Source organism: Tachypleus tridentatus, chromosome 8 (genome assembly GCF_004210375.1).
Source record: "Tachypleus tridentatus isolate NWPU-2018 chromosome 8, ASM421037v1, whole genome shotgun sequence".
In the NCBI taxonomy this organism is placed as follows: domain Eukaryota; kingdom Metazoa; phylum Arthropoda; class Merostomata; order Xiphosura; family Limulidae; genus Tachypleus; species Tachypleus tridentatus.
This window is the reverse complement of record NC_134832.1, coordinates 127,931,300-127,953,127: the sequence shown is the minus strand read 5'-3', so window position 1 is coordinate 127,953,127 and position 21,828 is coordinate 127,931,300. Positions and strand designations below refer to the sequence as shown.

Below are 21,828 nucleotides of genomic sequence, written 5' to 3'. Positions count from 1 at the left end.
ACCATCATGCACCTGGTGTCATCCTTATGATACTAAATGCTGGAGGACTATGGCATCACAGCTGTTTTAAAAAACAAAGTTCCATATTTCAAAAAAGATATATTTAACAGTCAACTACAAATCTATTAAATTTCAGTTAATGCAATAGCAACATGTATGTTAGCTAATATATAATTTTATTCCTTTTTCACTGTATGTTTCAAGTGCACTTATTATGGCAGTGCTGATAATTGTAACTGTAATAGATTTTGAAAAGCAACTATAATGAATATGCTTGTATTAATAAATTTAAGGAATGCTAAATGGAGTTTCATACTCAATATTTTTAACATACGCAAACAACCTTTTTTGTTTATTCAAAACCCTTTATTGGGTATAACTAGCTATAAAAGACTATTCCCTTTATAATTTTGTTGAGAATGGCTTCACACTCTTTGGTAATACTTAACAACCTACAATGTCGCTTACCAACAAAATTATTACCTTATTATTCTTAGGCCAGCTATGATGTTTATGTTGAATTCTCAATTATTTGTGTTAATTTCTTTTTTTGATAAAATTTGGTGATATAACAGCAAAACAGTTTAATACAGAAGTTTTATGACACTGAGTTGTAGTCAAAATGAAAACAAAGTTTATCATGTAATGCTTCAGCATAGCCTTACGTTATTTTTATGTATTAAATTATACTACAAATAGGCCTATTATTATTAATATTATAGAATCAGTGTTTAAAAAGGTTTAAGGAATGAACAAATGTTACTTAATAAATATTCATTTTGTTATTTTAACATATATTATTTACTTGGCATTAAAACATAAAGAAAAATAAACATTTATTACTACAAAATATTCTTCATGCTTTATACGATACAGAGTTGAAAATTTTTGTCACAATATCCACACTATGTTTTCTATTTCCTGATCTACAATACAGTGAAAAGGTTCAACAGTCTCTTTCAGAATGTGCACATTCTTTTGTCTACAATAACATTTTATTTTTCTGCATAGTTTTTACTAAAGATGTGGTGATTAAAGAATTACTTTGAGACATGAAATAAACTAAGAGTGGGTGCATTTTGAAAGTACAGACAAATTCGTTTTATTTCAATTTTATAATTTTCATTAATCACTCAACAATATTTTTTTGTCATTTTTGATGGGCTTTTACACTAGTGTTATATTAGTTTCTGAGGAAGCCATAAGATGAAATTTTGAGCATTAAACAAGTTTTTGTCTAGAGAAGGAGCTCTAATGTGTAATTCACTGTATTAAACACATGAAATAAATACTCCTTAAAATTAATTTAGAAAATACATTATTTTATATTTAAAGGAAAGAATAAATTTAGGTATAAGTAAAATTCTAAAAATTATACTGATTATCTTTTATATTTGTAGGTAGTACAGTAGTTGTACTGATTTTTTAAAATATATTTTGTTTTAGACAGCAGAATTAAAAGGACTCAGGAAAATTGTTCCTTTGGGTGAGAAATGCTGTGAAACTAGTGATTTGTTTAGTGCAAATCCACAACTAATGACAGTTAATCTCAACATCAGTGGCACAATCAAGTTGAACATGCTGGTTACATGGAGGTATGGTAAATTCTATACAGGTGTAAACATCCTAATGGTATAGTGGATCAATAGTAAATGTAATGCATCATTTTCTCTAGGACATACTAACTGTATGGACTGTAAAAAAATGTGTGTAGAATGTAGTTATATGAATGTACCATAAAATGTATTTTTTATACATTTCAATTTAATGGATTCACATACTGTGAGGCATTTTGTTTGTGTTGAGCATTTTCATAGTAAACTGTATGGTATCTCTTTTCTATTGAACACTAATTATATGAATATACTCTGCCATATTTTTATTGAACATTTAATGCTAGCAGTTGTGCTGTTAGATCTATTTTTCTGTTGAACATTCTCTTTATTTGATGGTACATCTGGACATTTGTCTTTGTTAAACTTGTTAATCATGGACCATTACTATATGATCTATTTCTTTTGAACATATTATGCATGTGAAGTTTCTGTGAGGCATTTTCACTCATTTTATTAGGTCATGTAATGACATAATTTATTAGTTACTTAGTTATATGTTGCTAGTTCATAAGTCGTTTATTTGTTATGAGGTTAATATTTATAAGTTGTTTCTGTATTACTCCATAAACTGTCTAAAATGGAAATATTACATCCTAAAGCATTTCCTATGATGCTTAAAAAAAGCCACTTCTTTCTGACTCTACATCTATAGCTTTAAACATTATTTTTTCATTTATTCCTACTGATATTTACTGAAATAAAAACCAAATAACTCTTCATTAGCTACCCTAAACAAAAATTTCTACATACTCTCCAAATCAGCACAAACTGAAGGTACAAACTTCTGTTTAAAATACATTGGGAAACATGGAAGGTGCATCATCAAATGTAACTTTTGTGATTCTTGATTATAGTTTTCATAAAAACAGCCACTTATTTCATGGTGGATGAAAACTTCTAAGCTTTTGGTTTGAAAGTCTTCATCAGTTTTAATGACAATTTAGCTCAAGGGTTCTCCTTTGTAACCATGCATTCACTTGGTGTGGATTCCTGTACATAATGAGGGGACATCCCAGAGAAGGTTCTGTTTTTTCAGGTTACCTTCTCTGGGATCTTATTCATGGTGCCTTCAAGAAAGAGAGGAGAGGATCCTGGTGTTTGAGAGGTTCAACCCTAACACATCACTTTGGCCTTTAATTCCTGTAAACAGTCAGCTTTGGGGTGGTCCCCCCAGGGTCAATTGGCTGGTCCACTTGGACTAGGGATGTTCTCAACGGGTGTTGTGGACATTGTGTCTTATGCTGGTGTTTGGGTAGAGTACTCACAAAGCTCTAGCATTGTTGCAATATCCTTATTTGGTAGTGTAGTGCATCCCCTCAAAGGGCTGCATGGTGGGTGTGGTTAGTGAGCACTCAGCATAGTCACCATCACAGTTAGATTCTTTACCTTGATTTCTAATTATGCATTCATTATCCAAGGAATCCTTAGGGCAAATGTCTCCCTTTTTTATTAAAGGGATTAGAGGGGCTTGTTGGCTCCCTCAAGTCGGTAATGAAGTTACAATCTGGAGACATTTTGCTGAAAACATCTTCACCACAACATACTAAACTCCTCTTTAATTTGAAGAGCATTGGTTATTACTCATGCAACTTTGAATTCTTACAGTGGAGTTATAGTAGAGAGGGACTTAAAGAACATTTCCAAGTCAGAGATACTCGCTAGTTTCTCTAGCTAAGGTGTTTCTGCGGTGCACCGAATCTCCACTTGCAAAAACGGAATAATGCTACGTACAGATGTAATATTTTGACATTCACATACCTACATCCACCTGCCACTATCAAAACAGGACACATAAATTGTAAGGTTAGGCCATATATTTCAAACCCTCTGATGTTTTCATTGCCAGAGATTTGGACATTCAAGAACCTCTTGTCATGGATCTCTAACATGTGCTTGTTGTGGTGGCAAAGACCATGACACTTACAATTGCAAATTACACTGTGTCATCTGTAGTGGTTCACACCCCTTATACTTTTGCTCTTGCCCTAAGTGAGTGGAAGAGAAAGAGGTACAATACTTGAAAACTGTAAATAATATCTTTCATTCAGAGGCTCAGAAATTATTGTCCCACACTCCATCTCTGACATATGCTGCTGTATGCCATTCCACTGCTACAGTGGAAGTGCAGACAGACCTCTCCATGCCTCCAACAAAGTCATTTTAAAATCACCTCAAGAGTCTTTTGCCCTCCATGATTAAGAGAGAAGACGAGTCAACATCTACATCCTTCTTTGTCCTCATCACTTCTTCCCATGGCTCTCTGGATTCACTACCTATGGCTCCAGGTTCTGGCATTTCCTTGGGTCCATCTTCTTCTCTGGCCCTGAAATGCAGAACAATTATTCATTCACGCCCTCAGTCACTGGTATTTTCTTCTAATGACAGAGACCAGCCCACTCGACCCAGGACATGATCCATGAAGATTGATAGGCCTCCTTCTAATAAAGAGAAGTGATGGTCAAAAACAGAAGGATTCTCTGCCCAGTTCTCTTTCACATAAATAAAAACGGTGACATTGATGTGGTGAAACTGTCAAGGTTTCTGTTCTAATTTAGATAATATCAAGGCACTGATTGATTCCTATCATCTTGTGTGTTTTTCCTTACAGGAAACATTTCTGAAATCTGTTGATACAGTCACCTTTTGGCAGTTTTGTGTTGTACAGAAATGACAGGTTGTGTGGTGGATGAGTGCATGGAGAGGTGGCACTGCTGGTCATTCAGCATGTGCCCATCCTGTCTTTGTCACTCAACACACCCATGGAGGCCATAAATATATGTGTTTCCTTGGGTTGTATCATCACTGTTTGTTATCTTTACCTGTCTCCAGGAGAGACCTATAATCACTCAGGCCTTGCTACTTTTGTTGAACAGCTGTTGTCTCCCTTTTTAATCCTGAGGGGCTTTAATGGACATAATCCCCTCTGGGGAGGTGCTGATATTGATGAGAATGATTGCTTCATAGAGCATATGCTCTCAAATCACAACCTTTCTCTCTTCAATACTAGTGTTTATAATCATTTTCATGCATCTAGTCTGTCTCTTACTGGTATTGATCTCTCAGCCAGCTCCACTTCACTTTTCTCCCACTTTTCATAGAGGGTTGAGAGTAACCCACTAGGTAGTGATCAGAGTTTGTACACTGAGTCTAAATAACCTCCTATACATCTCCACCATTTTTAACTGTCTTTACTGTATGCTTCAAAACTTTGATTCTTACCACAGTATCCCACCTGGGATTGTGTTTTCCTTCTTCCATGTGCAGTGCTTTTTCAAAACAGATGATCTGCCATTGTTCCTTTTGATCTTCGTATCTAGGTGCGGTTGGATGAATTGGGACTGTCCATGGATGACATTGCTTTTATCCAGTGGCCAGCCCATTCCATCATGGCTTATTATCAATCTTCCATTCCCATTTATACAGATGGTTAGAAATCATGTGACTTTGTGGGTTCTGTTGTGGTTTGGTGGTTGCACATAGAATCTCCTCTACAGTTTCTGTATTCACTGCTGAATTGTACACCATTTCTCTTGCCCTTGATCATATAGAATCTAAGCAGTATTCAAATTGTACTATTTATACTGACTCACTTAGCTCTCTACTGACCCTGGAACCACATCACGTTAGTTCTTACCCTGTTCTCACCAATATTCAAAACTGACTTGCCAATTTATCTTGAAAATCTACTTCTATCCAGTTCTTCTGGATACCAACAGAGTGTTTTATCTGGCAATCTTGTTTCTGTAAAGATTAGAAGGAGGAAGTTGTCCTAACTAGACTATGCATTGGTCACAGTTTTTAATTCATCATTTTCTTTTGTCTGGGACTGATGCACCAATATGTGATCTGTGTGATACTCAAGTCACAACAGCCCACATTTTACTGTCATGCCATCATTACAACTCTGGACAACAACACCATTTCAGACATGTTTTATCCATAGGTTTACTCCTGAAGCTGAATAGTGTCATTAGCAATAGTGACACTGTCCACCTTACAAATATTTTTAATTTTCTGAGGCCCATTGGCCTTTTTAATACTATTTAAGTTTTTGAATCAAAAATTGGACTTTATTTTGATTTAACATGATTCCTTTTTACTGGGTGTTTGACACAGATAGCCTAGCTGTTTTGCATTATAAAATGTCAACAAACCAACTTTGCAAGTGAGCATTACAGTGCCTTGAGAAAGTATTCACCCTTTGCAAAGTTTCCACATTTTTTCCTGTCTGAGGTTGTAATCATGAAACTTTCAAGTTGGACTTTATATTTAGAATCTACACAATCTACTCCAAACTGACATAGCTAAGAAAATGCTGATATTATGTAAACAAGTCAGATTTTCTAAGAAATTCAGAATATTCTCAATTGCATAAGTATTCAACCCCTTTACTATAACAATGCTAAATAAATTCAGGTAGAAAAGATTAATTTGAAAAGTCACAAATTTAGTGTAATGCTCTCTATGTATAATCAAACTAGAATAACTTCAAAGTAAATTCATCTGTTCAAGCCACAAATCACATAGTGATATGATATGACAAACCAACTGTAAACACCAAAGAGGTTTCCAAACAAATCAAGGATAAAGTGATAGAGCAGCACAAATCAGATGTTTCAAAACATTCCAGAATCATTAATTATCCCTTTGAGTACAGTTAACTTCATCATTAAGAAATGGAAAGTGCTTCATATCTCCTAGTTACTACCAATTTCAGACAGGCCTTCCAAACTAAACATTTTGGTAAACAGGAAACTGGTTAGGGATACTATTGTGAAGCTAACAGTGACTTTGAAAAATTTGCAAAGTTCCATGTCTGAGATGGGAGTCAGTGTTCGTACATAATCAGTATCCTGATTCTTACAAAATGCTGGCCTGTTTGGATGAGTGGCAAGAAAGAATGCTGTTACTAAATAAGAATCATTTTAAATCTTGTATGGAACTTGCAAAAAAGCATGTAAATTATACTGCAGTCATATGGCAGAAGATTTTCTGGTCAGATGAGACAAAAATTGAATCTTTTGTTTTAAATTCAAAGCATTATATCTAGCGCAAACTGAACACAGTACATCACCCACTCAACCCCATCCCAACTGTTCAATGAAAAGCATGCAAGAGAAGAGGGTATTTTTGACATGACAGTATTATTTGAAAGAACCTTTTGCAGTAGAAACTCTGCTTCAGGAATACTGTGGAGATGCTCATTCATAACCATATGTAGCAACCTAGACTGCAATGATGCTGTGAGGCTCCAAAATCATTTTAATGTAATATACTAAACCTACGTATGTGGGCATTACATGTAAACTTATTGTTCCTTATACAGAACTCATATTCTGTGCCACATCTGTGCATAAACATATCTAAATCATTTTTGTAAAATGCTGTTAACCCTGTGTGAATCTCTATCATTGATAATGTAAGACATTTCTATCAATGAAAATTAATTAATAAAATGCTTAAATCTACCTTTGTTGAGTGTTTTTTTTTCAATTTTAAGCTTTCCAACATCAGGTAAACTGCATCTGTGATTATACATAAAAATATTTCAATCTACATTTGTTATTCTTTGTTACAGTCCTTTCCATCGTGCTAAACAAACATCAAATGACCAGTTACCCCTATCCCCTTTCTTTATGGCTGTTCTAGACACGCCTTTCAAGAAAAGAATTCAACCTCAAGATTCTCTTTCAGATGACACATCATCTCTACAATCTGCATCAAAGAACACAGTATCTTCCAAAATAAATCCATTACATGTATGTAGAAGGCTGTTGAAATTTATAAGATTACTAAGCTAAACCATAAATGCTTAAATTGCATAGAATGTTAACATTTTCAGTTTATATCATCTAGTGTGATGTTATATTTTTCACAAATTTTATCATTTCTCATAGACATTTTACTTTCAACTGAATATTCAAAATATTTTTAATACTGTTGTATTCTGATGAATTTCCATGTTTGATTTATATTCCTTAAGGTACAATAAAAAGAAAATGTATAATTTTGTTCATTTCTTATCATACTTTCATAAGATCTACTCTTTTTTTACAGTGATAAAAATAAATTACTAAAGTAATATAAACTGTTTTTTAAATAAATGTTTTATTGTTTTTTTACTTTTATTATTTGAGAAAAGTATCATGGAATGGTGATTTCTCTGTATTGTTTATAGAGCATCTGTAACAGTTATATTTTATTAGCTACGTTATTTGATCATTTTTATTCAATCAAATTATCCCAGTGTTCAAAAATTTGTTTAGCACTGTGTAAAGATGTTGACCTTGGTAGCATTCCTAATGACTTGATAATCTAATTACAGTCTCCTAAGCTCAGTGTCAGATCAAAAAAACCAACCAAGCTATCAGAAGTGTTTTACGATGATATGGATACTAAAAGTAAGAACTTGGCACCTCATTTATCATCTTATGTTTCCAATGACCACTTTCAAACAGTTAAAACAAAAAAAACTACAGAAAATGAAACAACTTTACTATCTTACACTTTTGACCAAATGAAACCTGAAAGCCCCAACCTGGAGAAAATTGAAGCAAATACATCACAGAGATGGTCACATAGAAAGTTTGATAATATATTTGTACAAAGCATAAGAGATAAAGAAGGTTCAGGTATGTCTTCAGAACTGTCTGATAGCAGTTTAGCTCTCCAGTGTTTGTTGCGTGACTTGTGTTCCACTCTAGAAGACATTCAAGGCCAGTATGAGGAGCTGGATAAATTGAATGATAATATTACAAAATTGGAGCAATTACTTGTTGTGAGTATTCCAGTGAAATTTGAATCAACTATAACAATATCAGTCTTTCATATTTGAAACTAGTAGATGTTTAAAATGTCAGATGATAAAAAAGTACAAGTTAATTGTGTTGATTTCACTTTAATATTCTTTAATATATCAACATTTGTTTTGATAAGCTATAATGGTTTTCTCTGAATAACTTCTTTATTGAGAAATAATACTGTAGAATATTTACCTGAACCATAAGTATTCTAAATTAATCTGTTCAGGGGCTATGTGATTACATAACTCACTATTTATATCTAGTGTTATTTGTTTTAGTTTTTTTCATATTATTTTTGTAGAAAAACCAGGATGGAAGTAAATTAGATTCAATGGATGCTAGTGATATTTCTGTGAGGAACACCCTTAAAAGTTTTGACTTTCTTGACTCAATTGACGATGTTTCTCAACAAAGAAATAAAAAAGAAATGTAAGTAGCTTTTCATCTTTTTTCATTATTACCATTATTAATAGATACTAAGGGAAGATTTTTCATGTGCATACACAATGCCGTAATTAATGCAGCCATAAGTTAAATATACTTACAAAAATACAAACAGTGTATTCATATCAAAAAATAAATATATATTATTTTAACACTAGATGGACAGTAAACACCATATAACTATGTTGTTACATTAGCATATTTTCTGCTAGATCTACCAGATTTGCCATGGTGGATTAATTTTGTATTTTACATTGAGTATAAAACCTAATCTATACACATCTAGCGTATCCATAAATAAATATAATCCACAGCTGAGGTTTTTTTTTTTTTTGTATGTTTCCTTCAAGGTAATGCTATTTTAAACCAATTTTAAAGCCTTTAGAGCAAGTGTTGGAGATAATGAATATTAAGGTTTCACTGAACATTATACAATCACTATATTCAAGCTATGTCTCTTGGCTTTTATACTGGCAATAATGCTGAGGTGTTAAAAGATTGTCGTAGTGCCATTTATTGTTTATAACCTGTGTTGTTGATTAAACAGTGTGCAGTTGGCCACCAAGTGAATTATGGATTGTCAGTGAATATTAATGTGTTGGAAATATATTTCTACTTTCACTTGCTGTCATGTCAAAAGTAGAATATTCTTATTATCATTAGTTATTTTCACCCAAAAGGACTTGTGATTAGTCTTTATTAAACCTAGTGCACTATTATGGGTTTCAGCAGATTTTTAGGGCTCATTCAGCAGTTTTAATTTTTTGTAGTTCACAAAATTTCATATTACACTTTTACCATACATTTAAAGAAGGATATATACCAGAATCTCTTAATATGACAGGAATTGTTTCCTCAACAATCTGTTCATCAAATTGGTATCAAATTTTTATAAACTATAATTATTTTATAAAATTGTATTGCCCTTCATGCCTCATTTGTTTTTTGTGTAGTTTTTACAGCAACAAAAAAAAATGTTTAGTCTTATATTTTCATTCTAACCTGATCTTTTGTATTACTTCTTTTTTGTTGTTTTAATTTACAGCATTATTTTTATTTTTCTATCTGTATTCTAAGTCACATTTTTCAAACTTACATTTTCCCTGTTGTTCCTGTATCATCACTATATAGATGCAAATGATTGCTTTCCTTGCTTGTGTACCTCTCAACTGAGTCATGCATAGTACCTAAAATAACAACTAATTTCAATCTTTCATAATTCTTTTCAAATATATCAGTAACAAGATATATTCAGATAGTCTTTCTAAGATTTTGTGCAGTGTTCTGCATGTAGTTATAATATTCTCATTAGCCCTATGTCAAAAGGTTGTAAACAGGTGTTGATCCTTTTACTTTGGTAATGGTTACATACAACAATGGTTAAAAGTTTGCATCACTTTGGCCCTGTGTCAGTGTCCACTCCTTTACAGAGAGTCCATTTCAAGAAGTGAAAGAGATTCTTCTACAAATTAGTATGAGTTGAAGTTTTCCTCCCATGTATATGTTATTTGAAATAAGTAGTGGTATACAAAACTTGGTATTGTGGTTTACTATCCTTAGACCTTTTGGATTTTGGTTCACTATTCTTAATCCCTTTGTCTAGTTTGAGAGTGTGGTATATTATAATTCTTGTTGTTCTTGTTCATTGTTTAATTTACTCAGCATAACATTTCTGAAATTTGAATTTCAAATATTTATACTTATCTGTTGGACACCCAAATACATGTGCACACATACAGCTTTTATGTTAGAACAAGTGACATGCTCTTTTCTTACAAGATACAAGTCAACTTCATGAAAACTAGTTTTTCTACCATTTTTTCAGTCCAGTGCCTTTCATTTCTTACTGGCTGACTTTACTCTGTTAACAGAATGCTCTTAAATTTGTAATCTCCTGTGTTCCTTCAACTAATACTTTTTTGCTTCATCAAGAACCTCTTATTTTGTTTGAAAGTTCCCTTTCCTCTGACATTGTTTAGTTGCTAAATAAATGAAATTGTCTTCTGTCTTTTCTTTTTGACACAAAATCAACAACATACCTACTTGATTTTATGTGGATGTTTTTATCTTTGACTCCTTCACCCAATCTGAACAGAGAATAATTTATCTTTTTAAATTTTCTTTGTTCACTGATCTAGTGTTCTTTACCTTTGCTAATCATTTTCTTTTGCCTATGTGTGACTCAGTTGTTTTCAGAGACGTCATTCTTTTCATCATCCTGAGAATTCTTCTGGAGTACCAACTGTATATGTTTCTTGATTCATTTGTTACTGCAAACTTTTGGGTAAAGAGATGTTTTTGTCTTATTTTTCATTTTCCTAGATCTTATCAGCAGGATTCGTCTGTGGCTCATACTTGGTGAAACTGATTTTGTGTTTGTGTTGATATTCTTTTCCTACTAAAGCTAAATTATTTTACAAGCATTCTTTAATGCATACTTTTCCTTCACATTTTGTTTCTAGTTGGGTAGGTTAATCTCATCATACTTGAACCTTTCAAAAGTGTTCCTGTCCATATATTTTGTATTGGGCAGCAGATTCTGTAATTTGGAGTTATTCCTCTTGAACTCATGAGACACTTTTCCCTCCTTTTGCCCAAACTTATCGGTTAGTGTTATGAATTTTAATTAATCATGGATGAGTCTGATTTTTTATGTTGAGTATATTATGTATTACAATTTTAATTTTAATTTAGAAGTTAATTGAATGTTAATATGTATCAGATTTATAATATTTACCAATAAGATTGATACACACAATTTTCTTTCTTAACACAAGTATATTTTGATATACAAATAATAATACAATTGATAATAACAGTTATTACAAATAATTATTTATATACAAACATTTTACAAATCAAAAAACAATATTCAGTGTTCTATCTGATCTGGAACTGAATATTTTATCGACACTCGAGGACCAAATGTAAATTTTATGTTGATGCACTTCATTTTATGGTAATGCTAGCTAGCTCTATTTTTCACATGTGAATTTTTTCTGACAATAACATATAATGTTTAAATACTAACGTTCAAATTTAATTCACTGAAGTTAAACAATTTTTAATATTTGAAACCTATAAACTTTCTTGGTCAAATATCTGTAGTTTTCTGACTAATGAGCAATAGTCACACTTATAGCTTCCAGGGCTTACATAGTGTACTGTCTGTAGTGACCAAACAATATTCTCTTATCATTTCTTAGTGTCTTGAGATGACTAGCTTTTATGTGATAATTTGGCAAGATTTTCTAAAGTTCAAATAGACATTACACATTTTTTTCTATTTTTGATAAAATTACCATATAATCAGAAAGATTGAAAGTCCTTTGTGAAATTTCACTGGCTTGTTGGACTAAATGACTCTTGTTGTGTTGGTTTAATATTGCACCTGACATTCCTTAGTTACTTCTATGGGTGTTTTGGCCGACTTTGGTTTTGAAACTTCTAAACAGATTTGGATATTAAACATGCAAAAACACTGCATCTTTCTTCCCCTCTAAACTGTTGAGATGACTACATGTTAAATTGTACATGCATTTCCAAAACATTTATCATTTGTTTCATCATTGTCACATCTAGCTCTCAAACATTTTTTTGACTTGTATATGGATTCACCCTCTATATTTGAATTGTCTTTTATAATTGACGTAAATACTATCTCTTGTTCTTTTCCAGATATCTATTTTTTGTTAAATTCCAAAAATATAGGCTTTAAATCCTTAATTAATAATTCCATAAGTGCTTATTCTAAACTTTTATCCTCTTTGACACTCAAGACTTAATGTCACTGCCTAAATTAGTTTATGGTTTCTTAAATTAGTGTCCCTGTATAGTAATATTATTTTCAAAACATTGTAAAAATGAAAAATAATCTCAACTTGTTTTGTCTGCAAAACTTTTTTTTCTCTCAATTTTAAATAAAAATGTAACATTTGGAGTGCTAATGGAACTTATTGGGTATAGAAGAAGTTTCCAGTCTGGCCCTTATATCTGAAACAAGTATAATTAATTGTAATCATGCTCTACCAGCTTAAAAATGGTATTTTTACTATAATAGTTATTGTTGTCAAATGAGTAATATAAATAGTTTTCTGATCACTACAGCAGTGATTGTGTCCAAAATATCAAAAGTTTTTTTGCTTTTTCTTTTTAAATTCTTCATGTTTTATCAGCTGGTTATACTATATAATATTACATGTCTTCTATTATAACCCCAAAAAGTTTCTGTATGTTTGATGTTTATTTATTTTTGTACTTCATTACTGCATGCTATTTTCATTTTTTTTTAATGTACCTTTCCATTTATTTTGCATATACATTTATTTGCTGTCAGTCGATCATATAGCCTCTATTGCAGGTTTTTTTAATAATAAACTGTTTTGAGCAATGATTGTTATTGGTAATATATATGTTAGACAGAGTATGGTTGAACTACTATTATATACTTTTTTTATTCATCTTTAGAAACTACGAGGAACTGAATAAAAAATATAACGTTAAAAAGTGTAACATAATAAGTATAGTTAAACAAAATAGTATTTTGAACTCAAATTAAATAGTGGTATATAAACCAAATTACACAGTAAAACTATGAAAATGTGTTTCTATTTTGTAAATTACTTTTTTTTAATCAGCAAATTACTATACATGTATATATACATGTGCTATGTTGAAACTTTTTCTACTTAGTTGATTATATTTAAAATGTGTCTTATGCATCGGTAATTTTTGTAACTGTTGGTATCCATGTCACCTTAGGATTACAACTGAAAGTGATAACAAAGAGAAGAAGCAAAATGATGCAACACAAGATAAAGGTTGTGAAAGCAGTGATGCACCAAAATTAACGTCTGGTTATAAACAGTTAGATCTTGCAATAACAGAAAGTTTAAAACAGTGTCAAAAGTTAATTGAAGTAAGTGTTCTTATTAAACAACTTGTTTTAAGAGACCTATTTTAATGAGCTTCTCATGCATGTTGACATACAATGCTCACATGATATTTGGTCCCAAAACTCTTTTGAATCTAAAATAATAATAATTTGTAGTTAGTTTTAAATGCATGACTGCTTCTAAATTATTTTATTAAGATAATTAAGATTTCATAATTAATATTTCAAAAGGGAAAAAAGTCACTTGATTCCAAAAACATCCAATATTTCATGATTTATAATATTTAAATGTAATACAAGCATGAGATTGAACTGGTTTATTGCATTTGATTAGTTTGTTGGCTAGACTTAGTGAACAAAAGCTGAAATTAAATTGATGTTGGTACGTGTTAATTCAGTTTAAAATTTCAAATATGTTTCTTTTTAATTCACATATAACTTGCATATATTTGCTTGTTGCATTTACAAAACATAGAATAGTAATCCTTTAATTTGTTTTGTATGTCTTACCAACATTTAAACAATTTGGCACCAATAACATCATAGAGTTTTAGTTTATATCCTGTTATTATTTGACTCTATGTTTGTTGTAAGTGAAACACAAATGTTTTTCCCAAGATAGTGCCTTGCTTAAATTCAGTATGTTAAAACGCCAAAAGATATGTAACAGTTAAAAAAAATATATGACATGTGATATAGTTTCTGCTTTGTTGAGAAGTTAACAGAATGAAATGAACTATTAACACACAAGACAAGTTCATTGTAATGTTCAAAATGTTTAATTTTATCTCTTTCTCTTGTACATATGTACTCCAAGATAGTGATAAAATAATTAATATAACAAATGTCAAAGAAATTCTGAAGTAGTTCTAATACAATGAATGTCCATTGCAGGCAATTTTTGTAGAAAGTATTCTGTTTGTCTCAGTAAAGCATCATGTGTGATGATATATAAATATGTCTAAGCTTATTCCTTTGCTCATATTTAACAAGAGCTCAGCAGGTCATATTAAAATGATTTCGAATATGCAAATCAGCAAATCATGTGGCAATCACAACCCACATAAAAGTTATCATAGAACAGGATGTATCAAAACTGTACTGTAACATTTTTTGGTATATCATAGTTAAGGTGGTGCCACCAAAACACATCACATGCTACAACCCCTTCCCATACAGAATATTCATAAATATGTGTTTAGACTGGGTACTTAGAATTTATAAGGCAAGGATATCCATTGTAATGAGTAGCATTAGAAAACAAAGGAATGTGGATCAACTTGAGTTAACAGGACTATTCAAGAAGTCAACAGGAATATTTTCAAAGTAGCAAAATCTACCCACATACCCTAAGCAACAATACACAATCAAGAAGGATCTCTTATCTGAAAGTGGGCAAATCAGGATATGGGTTAGAAGAGATAAGGCTTCCAGTCATACCTCAAGTTCAACTGTTACATGCTTCAAGTAACTGGAGGGACAATGGGCATTCATGCTATTCAGTAGGAAGACATGTCAGTCAGGTTGTCAGATGCAACATCTATAAATCTGTGAGATCAGACTACTGAAATGGTGCTAGAAACCCCTTGTTCTCTTATATTAGATAAAATATGATGTGCTTTCAACATTATTGCCTTATGATAGAGCCCTACATAATGACATCTACACTGCAAGACTGTTGTGAAGATGCACTGCCATCAGATAAAGCAGGACCAACTCCAAAACATTTCATTTAATGTACTCATTTTCTTAGCTATGACAAGACTAGTAGCTCTAACAATTAAATTAGAAACATTATTGTTAAATAATGTCCATAGCATCTATGAGTTAATACATCCATAAAATTGTCAGGTTGCTAATCATGTGATTTTATTTATGGATTTCAAAGATATGGGGAGCAATAGATCAGCTGTAATATGAGTAAATACAACAAATGACTGGAAAGTGGCTACAAGTCTCTTAAAGTGTGATTAGCACAGGTGTCAACAAATATTTTCAGATCTAGGAGCCAGATGTGTCTAACCTAACTTTACTACTATTTGTAGTGGAAATGGAGGCTACACCAGTGCCTCAATTATCTGTGTTTCCATTATCTGCAATCCTTATATATCAGTGGGATATTCTTTTCCACAGATTTCCTCAAAGTAATTGTGTCATTATACTTCTAGACAACAATTTACATGTTGTGGAGAAATTGTCTATCGGAAGTTAATTATGGTTGTAAAAGTTCAGGTGTTGCTTGATATCCAGGGTTTTTGCATGCAGTATCTGGTGTGTGCTCGAAGCATGAGTTAGCTGGTTCTTTTGTTTTTAGATGTTAAGAATACAAAGTATTTGTACTTGGTTAACTTTATTTTATTAGTGATTAAAAACATAGTATAAAGAAACTCACAAGATACATATTAAGAATTTTTAAAGATTTCATTGAACTTCAGTTGTCATCCACTGTTATATACTACATGGCAGATATCCTTTAATTACAAATACATGTTGATGGATCATTCAGTTGCACATTATCCTCTTCGCTATAGATAATTGGTATCTTCAGTCTGTTTTAATAAAGGCTTTATCATAATAACTCCCAAGCATAGATTTGCACTAAAATTTAACTTCTTTTCACAGGCATTGATAAAGATACAGAAATGCATCCGTAGCAGAAAAAGTGGAGAAATGTAGGAGCTATTAAATTTAACTAAAATGAGAATTGTATGATCAAAGGAGGAAGTATTATAGGAGAAGAAAAAGTGGAATTGTTCTTGTGCAACTAATGGATTTCTGATAAAACAAGCATGACAGACTGATACTTGACTTTTATGGTTATGACAACATTTATAATTGTTCATGACAATAAGAGTAAATGACAGTAAATAAGTTATAGTTTAAAACAATAAACTTAAATATATTGAGAAAATTTTACTAAATTAAACAGTGGGCTAACTACTAAGATACACTAGTGCCTTGATTTCTGCTGTTTCTGGTATTCATAATCTTTTGCTTTCCCCATACCAGCACAGATAATTGAGGCACCACCAGCTTATACATTTGTTTAGATTCACAGCAACAAGTGCATGCCAATGATCACACAATGTTGAAAACCACTTGATAGTATTGCCTGAACTAACTGCCTTTGATCCCATCTGAATCTAAACATGCGCACTGATTGATTGAAATGAGAGAAAGAAGAAAAACAAATTGGAGTGTAATTAGTAACGTATTGTGCAACCGCATTGCTTCATTCCTGAAAAGCATGAAGAAGTGTAGAATCTGATATTAAATTCATAGAAACATTTGATTTAGGGTTCAAGGAACATAAAAATAGTGTCAGACTTGCAAGAGACTAGATGTGTTCTAGATTCAAGTTCTATTAGCACAGCCCTATGTTTAAATAAAATTGGAGAAAATACTTGGTGTCACAATGAAATTTTTAGTCAGAATGGTGACCTGACACCCAGGGTTTGTCAAGGCTTTGATTAACAGGATGTGGACTTGCTTTCAGATCACCCAACAACATTGATGAGAAAACTAGATTATTTTGACAACCTTGCAATTTGAAGAATGGCTGGAAATAGTTCTTTTCCAAATTTCATGGAGGAAAGACATACACATGCCAGTGGTGATATGCTGATCCACCCAGATTCGGTAGTGGTGGTGACAGGGACCTTTATGTGCTATGATATAAAACTGTGAATATCATATAATATAAGAAAGCAATATTACAATCTTAAATGTTATCATATTGGGATGCATGTTCCAACTATTCTAAACTGAATATAAAATTCCTGTAAGAAGAGGATTTCAACTAGATTGACTGTCCAGCACACTCACTGGACTTTTTACTGAACACTTATTATGTGCCACCTTCCCTACTGGCACAGAGTAAAACTTAAAATGCTAGAAACCAAGTTTCAGTACTCGTGGTGGACAGACCACAGATAGCCCGTTGTATAATTTAGTGCTTAACTTCAAATAAACAAAAATATTATATACTCTGCAAAACACCTGGCAATGTGTTATTTACCTCTAAGCAGTGTTGAGGACAGGAAGCAGTTCTGATAGTGGACTGGGTCATATTGCTTTAAGGATTCATAGATGTACTCATTTGTAAAAATATCACATTGACGTATAATTAGCATCAAGTTTCAAGTGTCTATGGTGATTATACACAGTGTTTTCTGGTCATTTATTGGGAAGTAAAATCTGTATTATCACATGAGCATTTGTGGAAAAGGACTCTTGTAGTGAATATTTGCATATCAAGCCACATCGGTCATCTGACACTTGTTTGGCATAAAAATATTTTTTTTACTTGCATTCAACCTTGTTCAGAAACAATTATTATTATGACTTGCACTACATAGACTATGTCAAATTTCAAATGTCCTTTAATTACTTTCAGAAGCTATTTCTATAGTAACTTTTTTCTTAAATCTTTTTAACCCTAGTGGTAATTATTTTCACTGTGTAACTTATATTCTGATATAATTAAGTCCATAGTGAAATTTTAAATATTATATTAATTTGGGACATGTGATAGTGATGGAGGCTGCAGGTGTTTATTTTGTCATCAAAGTTGCTTAATGGTGACTGATATGGAAAAATTTTGGTTTTTGAACTCAAAGTGTGTGAAAAACATTACTTATTGAGAAAGATGAAAGTGGCATGACTCCTGTCAAACATATAGGTATCTCTAAATCTAGATATATCATTTTTTCTTTTAAACATTTATTTTAATTTCATTTTTTAAAGAATGACAAATGCTATACAGTGGATTATAAATATATATATATATGAATCAACTTGTTTTGAAGAATTTAGGATCATTTGGACCTTTGAAAAATACACATGAATCATCTCTTGATAAGCTTAGAAAACAGACCAAAGTTATTGAATGTATGGTGAGATTGAGTCATTCTGCTAAACTTGCAGGGATATATCCTAGTGGTAGGTTTTATGGGTGTTTGTTTTTAATTTCGTTTTTTTTAATATGTATGTGAACCCATATGTCAACTCTCAAACTCTTTTGAAACTATAATGATAATCTGTATACAACAGTTTATAAAATGCATTATTTTAATACAAACATAGTAATATCTGTTAGTAAAATATGTTTTTGCATAACATCTTAATATTGTGACATAGACAGTCTTTGATTTATTATTTTCAAACAGTGACCAATAAATATAATTGTTTGAAAAATTACATTTTTATTTTAATTAAGTTCTTTCATATTGATATAGTTATTATAAATTTTTCTCTGATCACTGGTCTTCAAAGTGTGGCTAGAAGACAAGAATTAACTCAGCTCAATCATTTACTTATAGTTTATATAGAATTGTTAATAATGATTTTTACAAAATCTTATTTAATAGTTATGGTAAATGTTTTCAAGAGAATAACACAAAAATATATACATTATAATGGAAAACAGTTATGTGTAAAAAGTTCCACATTAATCTGTTTGTTATAATGTAAAACTTCAAAGCTGTGCTATATTTTTAAACATTTGAGAATGTTGTTTCCCATATGGTACTTCTCTCCTTTCAGGCCCAGCATGGCCAAGTGGTTAAGACATTCGACTCATAATCCGAGGGTCATGGGTTCGAATCCCTGACACACCAAACATGCTCGCCATTTCAGCTATGGGGGCATTATAATGTGATGGTCAATCTCACTACTCATTGGTAAAAGAGTAGCCCAAGACTTGGCAGTGGGTGATGATGACTAGCTGCCTTCCCTTTAGTCTTACACTGCTAAATTAGGGATGGCTAGTGCAGATAGCCCTCATGTAGGTTTGCGTGAACCTTATCTCTAACCTGCTTACCTACTCTTTATTCATATAATTTGTGTATGGCTCCATTTTTAATATATTTCATATTTGACATGGTCCTGGAGTCCTTGCAGTCTCAGGTGAAATCCACCCAACAGCACTGCCCTTTTGCATCTTGTTAACCATTTATCTCAGAGCCGAGCATGGCAATGATTCCAGTTTCCAATCTTTCCCTTTCGAACCATTACCTGTCTCTCCTTCTTGAGATGTCATCCTTTGGTGGCATTCTTTCACTATCAATGTTTTGGTTATTTAGGTTTTATCAGAGGAAATTGAAATTCCATTTATTTTCCCACCTCCCTTGTCCCAGATGCCTGCTTCCTTCCATTCTCTTCAGGATCTCATAACTTGTCACATTTTATCAGAAATAGTAGAGTCTCTTCTCACCTAACTAGCTGTTGAACCTGTCCACATCCATCTGTGAAGTTTTACTCTCCTGTGTTTGTAGTTTTCAAGAAGACTAGAGATTAGAGGTTTGTTATAGATCTGTTCTGCCTCATTCTTTTTGTTCACCTCCCATGCTTCACCATAGAATCCTAACTCATTTTTGATTGGTATTTTCTCTGGGTCTGGATAGGTAAAATGGACGTCTCCAATGCCTATTCACATATTTCCATCTCAGTATGGTCTCATCTTTATCTTTGATTCATCTACCAAAGGATAATATACCAATTTTAGTGCCCAATCTTTCAGGCTAGCTTCATGGTGGTGAGAGCTATTACTCTTAATATTCGTGCCCTATGGCTGTGTATCCATTTTTACATGGATGACTGCCTACTGTTGGTCCATTTGAAACAGGAGTTAGCCAGTCATATTTGTCAACTCTTTCTCAAAGCTTCTCGGGTAGACTGGTTGATCAAACTGCAGAGGTACTTCCTATCTCCTACCCAATACTTAGTGCATTAAGATGTCTTTTTGAACAAATACCTCAGTCAGGCCCACCCTTCTCTTCTCCAACTCTGTTCTGTGGAATTGTTAGTTTGCCATGTCCTGTATGCTCCCTCACTTTCTGCACACAAGGTTCTGTCACTTTTGAGGATCTAGTTTTCTATGACACTTCTCATACACTTTGGCCATGCAAACATACATTCCTTCCATTGACTTTGCACAATCAATGGAACTTTGCTTAGAATTCCTTGGATGCTCCCATTACCATTCCTTCTTTCTTTGTAAACAGTCTTCTTTGGTGGTTGGACAAAACTCACATCTAGGTGAATACTGCACTTCCTACTCTTCGTCTGGACATGCATCTGTATATGGATGCATCCTTTCAGGGCTGGGGTGCATGGGTCAGCCACTAGGAAGCTTTGGGCCCTTGATCTGTTGATGAATGGTAATTACACATCAACGTTCTTTGTCATTTGTCGAGATTTGGATCCTTTTTATCCCATTGTCAGACATTGTCTGGTGATGATATATTCTGATAGTTCAATGGTGGTGACTTATATCAATCAGATTCTTCTGTTTTCATTCACTGGATCTCCTATATTAGGCTCATGTGCAACACATTTATTTCATTGCATGATATGTACCACATGCTTTCAACCTCCTATCCAGTTGCTCCATTAGATAGTTTCCTTTATCCATACCACTCAATGGTGGGTCCTTCTGATCACTCCTTTCTGACTGGCTTCACCATGGTTTCTTCATTTACTCTAACTTCAACTATTTCCTTCTGTATCACTTTCCTTCTTACCTGGCCTTCTTCTTCGTGCTGGCTTTGTTCAGTCCTTTGTGAGATGATCTGGTTTCTCTCACCGTGTAGCCTTTTATTTAGCTTAATCTGTCCATCCTTCCTCCATGAACGTGTATCAACATAAATGAAAAATATTTTCCACATGAGCTCTGGCTCAGATATTTCTTGCTGCTCATCCTACCATTGCTGTGGTTTACAAGCTTCTCACATTGCTTTCTGACTTTTGTCTTTGGGCTACTTGATTTTAGGTTATTGGGCAGCCTTTTCACATACCTTCTGTCTTTTCCATTACTGCAAGGTTCTTCTCTTGCCTATCATTACCATGTTAGTCTATTCCTTTTGAATTTGTCATTCTTCTAGATGATCTGCTCTTCCAGATGAGGATGCAAATGTAATATTTTATTCTCTTATTTTACCTCCATTTGAACCTCTTTTCTCATGTTTTCTGTTTCACCTGTTTCTTAAAGTGTATTTCTTTCTTCTTTTGGCCTGTGGACATTGGCAGTCTGACTTTGCCATCGACATCACAAGCACAGTATACCTATCTT

The 21,828-nt window shown here is 32.7% G+C and overlaps 1 protein-coding gene across 5 annotated transcripts in view; it reads left to right on the top strand.

Annotated features, from left to right (window-relative positions):
- LOC143223458 (rho family-interacting cell polarization regulator 2-like) overlaps positions 1–21,828 on the top strand; it is a 66,004-nt gene that overhangs the window by 30,568 nt on the left and 13,608 nt on the right. For all 5 annotated transcript variants that reach the window (XM_076451465.1, XM_076451463.1, XM_076451464.1 and 2 more), the window contains 6 exons: positions 1,447–1,595; positions 7,195–7,375; positions 7,942–8,394; positions 8,721–8,848; positions 13,625–13,781; positions 18,566–18,698. In XM_076451465.1, coding sequence (XP_076307580.1) covers positions 1,447–1,595; positions 7,195–7,375; positions 7,942–8,394; positions 8,721–8,848; positions 13,625–13,781; positions 18,566–18,698 — 1,201 coding nt within the window. The remainder of the gene's footprint in view (positions 1–1,446; positions 1,596–7,194; positions 7,376–7,941; positions 8,395–8,720; positions 8,849–13,624; positions 13,782–18,565; positions 18,699–21,828) is intronic.